We start from the raw sequence: 6,863 nt of genomic DNA on the forward strand, positions 1-6,863 counted from the left end.
ATTTTTCATTATAAAAAATAAGAATTTTGATACCATATTTAAAATATAATAATAATTATATAAACAATAGTGTATTAAAATTATATTTAGATAATTAAAAAAGATTAGTTTATATAATTTAAAGATATTATTATCATTTAATTAAAAATTAAATTTAAAAGTAATTATTCACCACATACTTCAACTTTACCTGGATTAACTTTTGACTTTTATACGATGAATCTTGTCAATTTATAATCGAACTGTTTAGTTGATCGATTCTATCAAATAATTTAACGGTAATTTAAATGTATTAGATTAAAATTTATTTATGTCATTTAAAAGTAAGTCAAGACAGACTGACCTGTCTAGATCCGTGATCCATTCAGATCGGCCCATGATAGCTTTGAATTGGCCTAGGAATTGAAAAAAAATAAAATGTTCTTTCCCACTTAAAATTAAAATAGAAAATTTAATGAGCAGTCCTCCTTAATATGCAATCTAAACTTAAAAACTTTATATGTATATATATTTTTTAAAAAAAAATTTATGATTTGATCGGCTGAACCTTAAACTCATTTTAAGTTGGGTTAAATAGGAGATTTTCTAATCCCTCGACGAGTCAAAAATGGTCGGACAGAGATCCACTGGTCCGGGATTCTTGGACATCCAACAGGTGGAATTCAGTATTCCGTCAATGAATGAACTTCTCAGAAAATTCTATTTTCTGAACCAAAAAATCTGACCTCACAATGGCCGGCGGCCCCGCTTTCAGTCAACCCGTTTACGGCTCTAGACCTTACCTGTGTTGCAAAGGCGGGTCCCGCCGCCCAGCGGCCCCCTCACCCCTGCCCCACGAGTATGAGAGGGAGTAAATTACGGTGAATACGGGCCCGGCGATGACAAGGCTCTAGACCTTACCTGCTGCAAAAGGTTGGAAGTGAATACGGGCCCAGCTATGACATGGTGGTCTCAGGTGTTTAGCACGGACAGATATTGATGTTATCGCATTTGTTGCCGCAGACCCTCGACCTCTCGATTCATGCTGCAAGAATCCATGTCATAATCAGTTGATCCCGCCCGTGGGGGCGGCTCTAGACCTTACCTGGCTATATAATTGGAGGAGTGACGTACCCTTCTTCTTCGAAACCGCTGCCGTCGATTCGCCGGAGTTCGTTTCCCGCTTCAGGTCGCTTCCTTCTCCTCCTTTATCCGGATCGAAAGTCTAGCCTTCAATCGATGGATCTCTCGGAGAGGTCCGGCCAATCGCTTTTTCCTGGCTTACTTTACTCGCCTGGGACGCTCGGCATGGATCGGATGGTTCTAGGGCGGAGCGCCGCCGCCTCCCTCCCTAAGGCGGTCCCGAGTGGCACCGCCTCGATGGGATCTGTTGTCGCCCGATCTCCGAACGAACCGGGGAAGATCAAGCTCTACTCGCCCACGTTTTACGCCGCCTGCACCGCCGCTGGGATCGCCAGTTGCGGCCTGACCCACATGGCCGTCACGCCGCTCGATCTCGTCAAGTGTAACATGCAGGTGAGTGTGTCTCTTTTCCAATTTACTCCTGTACCTTGGATCTCGTGGCCGCCGGATCGCGCCTCCTTTGGCATCTCTTAATGAGGCCGTCGAAGTTGTGATTTGACCAAGTCCTTGGCATCCTTTTGTACTTTTTAACATTAACTTCACTTGAAATATCCAGATCGATCCGGCTAAGTACAAGAGCGTCTCCTCCGGATTTGGGGTTTTGCTCCAGGAACAAGGTGTCAAGGGTTTCTTCCGAGGCTGGGTGCCGACCCTGCTCGGGTACAGCGCCCAGGGAGCTTGCAAGTTCGGATTTTATGAATTCTTCAAGAAATACTACTCTGATATTGCTGGACCCGAGTATGCTGCCAAGTACAAAACTTTAATCTACCTGGCTGGCTCTGCGTCTGCTGAGGTGATTGCCGACGTTGCTCTCTGCCCCTTTGAGGCCGTCAAGGTGCGAGTCCAGACGCAGCCTGGTTTTGCTAGAGGTTTGAGTGATGGTTTGCCTAAGCTTGTTAAATCCGAGGGCGTATCAGGGTATGTTCTTTTTCTCTCCCGGCTCTTTTCTCTATTGTTCATCTGATCTGCTAGGTCGTCAACACTGGTTTCCTTGATGCAGTTTGTACAAAGGATTGGGTCCACTTTGGGGTCGTCAAATTCCTTGTAAGTATGATTTGGTCATTCTCTCTCTCTGTTGCGTGCTGAACTTGCCTAGCATTATTTTTCCACATGAAAGCTTAGCTGATATGTGACTTATGCAGACACCATGATGAAATTTGCATCGTTTGAGACGACTGTGGAGATGATCTACAAATATTCAATCCCCAAGGACCAGTGCAGCAAACAGCTTCAGCTCGGGGTGAGTCTCGCCGGCGGTTACATTGCCGGTGTGCTCTGCGCCATTGTTTCTCATCCTGCGGACAATCTCGTCTCTTTCCTAAACAACGCTAAAGGTGCCACTGTTAGCGATGTAAGTCTCATATAGCTTGTTATATTTCTTCGTATGAAATTCCATGTTCACTCTTGTGAATAGCTAAAGCCATTCTTGTCTCGTAAACTAGGCTGTTAACAAGCTTGGTCTCTGGGGTCTTTTCACTCGGGGGCTTCCGCTTCGTATCGTCATGGTCGGTACCTTAACGGGCGTGCAATGGGTAATCTATGATGCTTTCAAAGTGATGGTTGGCCTGTAAGTACCCTATTCTTAGTTCTGTTGTGAATCACATATTGCTAAATATTGTAGTCAACTTTCAAAATTTAATGATTTATAGGCCCACAACTGGTGGAGTGATTCCCGCTCCTGCTTCGGAGGCAGATAAGTTCAAAGCTGTCGCTTGAATCTGTGTAGATTCTCAATTCAACTCTCAAATCTTCGGACAAAGAACCATTTTAGGATAAAAGTAGATTGTTTTGGAAAACACACTGTCAACTATTATCATCTAGATTCATTGCTGTATTATTTTTATCTATTTTCATTTTCAGACGAAAAGATTTTATAAGGTATCATAGAAATTATAGAGGTTATGCAGAAAACGTCAATGGTCTTTGTAAACTTTGCATGTTGAATGTTGTTAGACAAACAGAGTCTATGGAAAAAATTAAATCTCTATCAAATCAAATGGCTGAGAAGGAACCTCCATAGGATTTAACTATGAATTTTACCAATTATCATCGTATGGGAGCATATGGCTAAGAATGGTCATTTCAAAAACTAAATACCAATTTACCAACCGATGCGTGTATTTAACCATGAATGTGTCATTTCCCAGTTAAAGAGCCACTTATCATTATATCATTTAGCTATGAATGATGGTTTCCTAAATTAAAAAAAAAAACATTTATTGCCTATGAATTATTTCGTAACAATTTGGATACCCATTTATCATCCAATTTGAGTTCAAATAATACCAAAATACACCCAATATAGTGTCTTCCATGACACCATTATTCACACGACAATTTGTTTACTGAGAAAAACACCCGAAATATGAACACACAACAACCATATCATAGACAAAAAAGGCTTGAAAGAAGCAAAAGGTGTCTACCAAGTTAAAGCCGATTCAATAAGCTAACAAGCCACTAGAAAGTTACCATAATTCACCAATCCATCTTCCTAATTGATCATTATGAACCATCACCCAAGGCCAACAAGGAGGCATTTTAGTTATCCGAATGCCAAGATTTCCGGTCATGATCAGTCACATGAAATGCATACTACGATCAATCAAACATATTGAACTTAAAATTCACAAAAGAAATAAATATATATAATCATGATCTTCTTGTTGAGCATTTGCTTTAACAGTCACCGTGCAATATCCCAAGTAGCATGAGTCGGGGAGTTTGCCTACTTTTTAAGGCTATTTGGTGTTGCATATCACCCTCATGGAGTTTCACATTGTGTCTTTGACTGGCTTTGGCAGTGGCCGAATCACCCTATTGTATTAGTTTCTCGAGCTACACTACCTTTTCCAGCATTAAGTCAATATTCAGGTTAGCAGAACTAGCAGTTTATCTGCAGTCTTTAGAACACTTGCATATTGCCATGAAAATTAATGATTGGTGACTCACCTTTATGTAGCTTGTCATCTTGTATTGACTTGACTTTGGCAATGACAGAATCACCACGATCTATTATCGTCTCAAGTGATGCTACCTTTTCCAACAATGAATCAATATTCGAGTTGGCAGAACCAACCAACTTATCTGCAGTCTTTAGAGCAGTGCACAGCTACGACATGAAGATAAATTGTTGGCATTAACTAATGAGAAAATATGCGCAGACAGAAGATAATGTTAACTGATGTTAACAGTGACACCTTTAAGGTTAGTGTTGTCCATGAGTGGTCATTTCCCTCTAATGATTGGAGCAATTGATCATAGTTCTCCTGAAGATAGATATGAGAAACTCCTCAATCTCGGCATATTAAAGAAATGATAACAAGACAAAATAATGTAAAATGATATAATCAATAACAAGGGTCATGAATGGAAATAATGTTCGTGAACAAGATCACTAGTGGTTTGTTTATGTTCATTCATTAACTGATGTAACATTTTTAATTTGATGTTCATTAGGTATGGCATAAAGAACATCAATGAGCATTCTGCAACATTGGAGAAGCAAATGTATTGGTAAGACATGCAATAGGTGTTGGAAATAAATTAGCTGAAGTTTCAGTACCCATTCAAAATGAAACAGTACCAATGCTGTGCCAGTGTGACGGGAAGGAGTATCATGCTATTTTCAATATTATTTATTTTGGTCATAGCTGTACTAGGACACAACTTTGTAAGAGTTCATGTTTATATTACTCTCATCCACTAATTCTTCTAGAATCCACACATTTTTCTATATTCCATCTATTCAATTATTTTCTCAAACGTACAGGATGAACAAAGTTGTTCTAACACAATCCACTTTCTCCCTTGCTGACACATCTATCATGTTTCCAGTTATTGTGGTTGGCTTCGTAAATCTTGGTTAGCAAACCATGTAAAAGTTGGTTAGCTTAAATATGTCATTCAGAGTCATTTTCATAACATTTTCACACAATTAATACCAACATCTGAGAATCTAAAGTAAGCCTGGACTCATTTTTCTAAAGAAAATAATTAGGATATATGAAAGATCTTAAATAGGTGAAGTTTCCCATATACCACTGAGAACCATTACAATAACAGTAGGAGAAAGAGGTAGTACAAGATAAGCATGAGATTAAACAAACAGAAATAATGAAGTCATAAATGGGAGTAGGAAAGTTCATAGAGGCTGCATATTGATAGTTGAAACATATTTACCTGAAAAAACGAACTCATAGTAATTGTATACCATCTTTTAAAATGGAGCAAAATGTGGTGAGCACAATAATCAACACAAGTTAAACTACTCAAGCCTTGGCAATGGAGGATACATTAGTGGTAATTCACAAACTGCTAAATTTTGTCCATATCTCTGAATGATATGATTAAGAATCAGACTCAAGAAAGAGGGACAACCTTCAAGGCAACACTAAATCCCATGTTCCTCACATTCCTCTAGGTAATAATTAGAGGTAACTATAGGCAACTATATGGCTGATATTTCTTTAAAAGTAATTGAGAAACTTCCCTAACTCAAATATATGTTTCTCAAATCAATACAAGGACAAAATTATCATGATAGATCGAGAAACTTACCTAACTATAATAGCTATGTTCCACAAGTCAAAATAGGGAACAGTGAGATTCAAGGAAAAAAAAAAGTGTTGAGTTAGCTAATCTTAATATACAATGGAACAATCAAATAGCACGGTCAATTAAGATTTTGAACGGCAGCAAAATCTAAAAACCAGTAATTTTTTCTATTCCAGATCAAGATTCAACACAGCAACCACATGCTGATTAACTTAACCATAACGAAATTACCCCAAGAACACCAGATCGCGTATCACAAAGCAATAATTCAATGACAATTGTTAATAGTTTCTTTTGCAACTGAGTAGTTCACGAAGCTTGAGCTATTAGGGAAAGATCATTTTGTAGTCAAATTTGACTTTAATCATGAACTCAAACAAAAGAGAATGTAACTAATCGACTACATTATGCCCCGAATTTAGACCTAATACTCACGCTAATCAAATCAAGGAGGATCAACACATAACATTCAAAACAAGTGACAAAACTATGGAATGAGAATACCTCGAATACTTGCCCGTGATCACAAGACGGTTGGAGAGGAAGCTGAGGAGGAAGGCCGCCGCCTAAGGTGGACGAAGTGAAATCGATCTCTCCATCGCCGTATTCGACGACCGTTGCTTCATCGGCGACGTCTCTGAGAAGATCGCCGACGCAAAGTAGTGGACCGCCGAAGCCGCGATTCATGGCGGCGGAGAGGGCGAGAATGGATCTCGTGTGGAGTCTCGGGTAGAACAGATCCGGGAGGAAGGGGAAACCCTATATCGAAGAGGAAGCTCGATGGTAGAACGGATCCGGAATTCCGCGTGGGCCAATTTTTTTTTTTTTAAATAATGGAACAATATAACTATTTCATTATAAAATAGATTTTTTATTTTATTTTTTTCCGCATAATTGTAGAACAGTTTTAATCATCTGCGATGAACGGACGGTGTTATTGTCTTTAATTTTTCAATGTTAACCAAATTTTATTATTTAAATTTGTTACTGTTTTGATTCAATTTAAATTATAATTTTATTTTGATTAAATTTAAATTATAATTTTATTATTGATAAAGATATATATTCACATCGAAGATATTCATCGACAATTAAAAAAATGCTTCATATTGTTTTTCCCTTAAAAATACAGAAAACAAAAAACGAAGGTGGAAGGAATTTGTGGCGTATAGAAATATTTTTTT

The 6,863-nt window shown here is 38.6% G+C and overlaps 2 protein-coding genes across 2 annotated transcripts; one reads left to right on the forward strand and one right to left on the reverse strand.

The window, feature by feature from the left end:
* The first annotated feature begins 1,111 nt into the window (after nucleotides 1-1,111).
* Nucleotides 1,112-3,052, forward strand: LOC122046052 (mitochondrial phosphate carrier protein 3, mitochondrial-like). The gene is made up of 6 exons (XM_042606545.1): nucleotides 1,112-1,515; nucleotides 1,679-2,040; nucleotides 2,123-2,166; nucleotides 2,265-2,473; nucleotides 2,565-2,689; nucleotides 2,772-3,052. Exons 1-6 carry the CDS (start codon nucleotides 1,219-1,221, stop codon nucleotides 2,836-2,838), a joined length of 1,104 nt encoding a protein of 367 aa, XP_042462479.1. The 5' UTR covers nucleotides 1,112-1,218; the 3' UTR covers nucleotides 2,839-3,052.
* Nucleotides 3,053-3,541: 489 nt separating this feature from the next.
* Nucleotides 3,542-6,483, reverse strand: LOC122046053. Its single transcript, XM_042606546.1, has 4 exons — nucleotides 6,184-6,483; nucleotides 4,323-4,391; nucleotides 4,075-4,234; nucleotides 3,542-3,969 (listed from the first exon to the last, which is right to left on the reverse strand). The coding sequence occupies exons 1-4, from the start codon at nucleotides 6,364-6,366 to the stop codon at nucleotides 3,935-3,937; spliced, it is 447 nt and encodes a 148-aa protein (XP_042462480.1). The 5' UTR covers nucleotides 6,367-6,483; the 3' UTR covers nucleotides 3,542-3,934.
* Between the last annotated feature and the right edge of the window lie 380 nt (nucleotides 6,484-6,863).

Source organism: Zingiber officinale, chromosome 2B (assembly GCF_018446385.1).
Source record: "Zingiber officinale cultivar Zhangliang chromosome 2B, Zo_v1.1, whole genome shotgun sequence".
Classification (NCBI taxonomy): Eukaryota; Viridiplantae; Streptophyta; class Magnoliopsida; order Zingiberales; family Zingiberaceae; genus Zingiber; species Zingiber officinale.

Excerpts from the sequence above, each read along its gene's own strand:
- LOC122046052 (XM_042606545.1), top strand. The coding sequence starts at position 1,219 with ATGGATCTCTCGGAGAGGTCCGGCCAATCGCTTTTTCCTGGCTTACTT. Across the intron at positions 1,516-1,678 it reads TCGTCAAGTGTAACATGCAG|ATCGATCCGGCTAAGTACAA; the intron begins GTGAGTGTGTCT and ends TGAAATATCCAG. Across the intron at positions 2,690-2,771 it reads TTCAAAGTGATGGTTGGCCT|GCCCACAACTGGTGGAGTGA; the intron begins GTAAGTACCCTA and ends AATGATTTATAG.
- LOC122046053 (XM_042606546.1), bottom strand. The coding sequence starts at position 6,366 with ATGAATCGCGGCTTCGGCGGTCCACTACTTTGCGTCGGCGATCTTCTC. Across the intron at positions 4,235-4,322 it reads GGACAACACTAACCTTAAAG|CTGTGCACTGCTCTAAAGAC; the intron begins GTGTCACTGTTA and ends TTCATGTCGTAG. Across the intron at positions 3,970-4,074 it reads AGATGACAAGCTACATAAAG|GTAGTGTAGCTCGAGAAACT; the intron begins GTGAGTCACCAA and ends ATGCTGGAAAAG.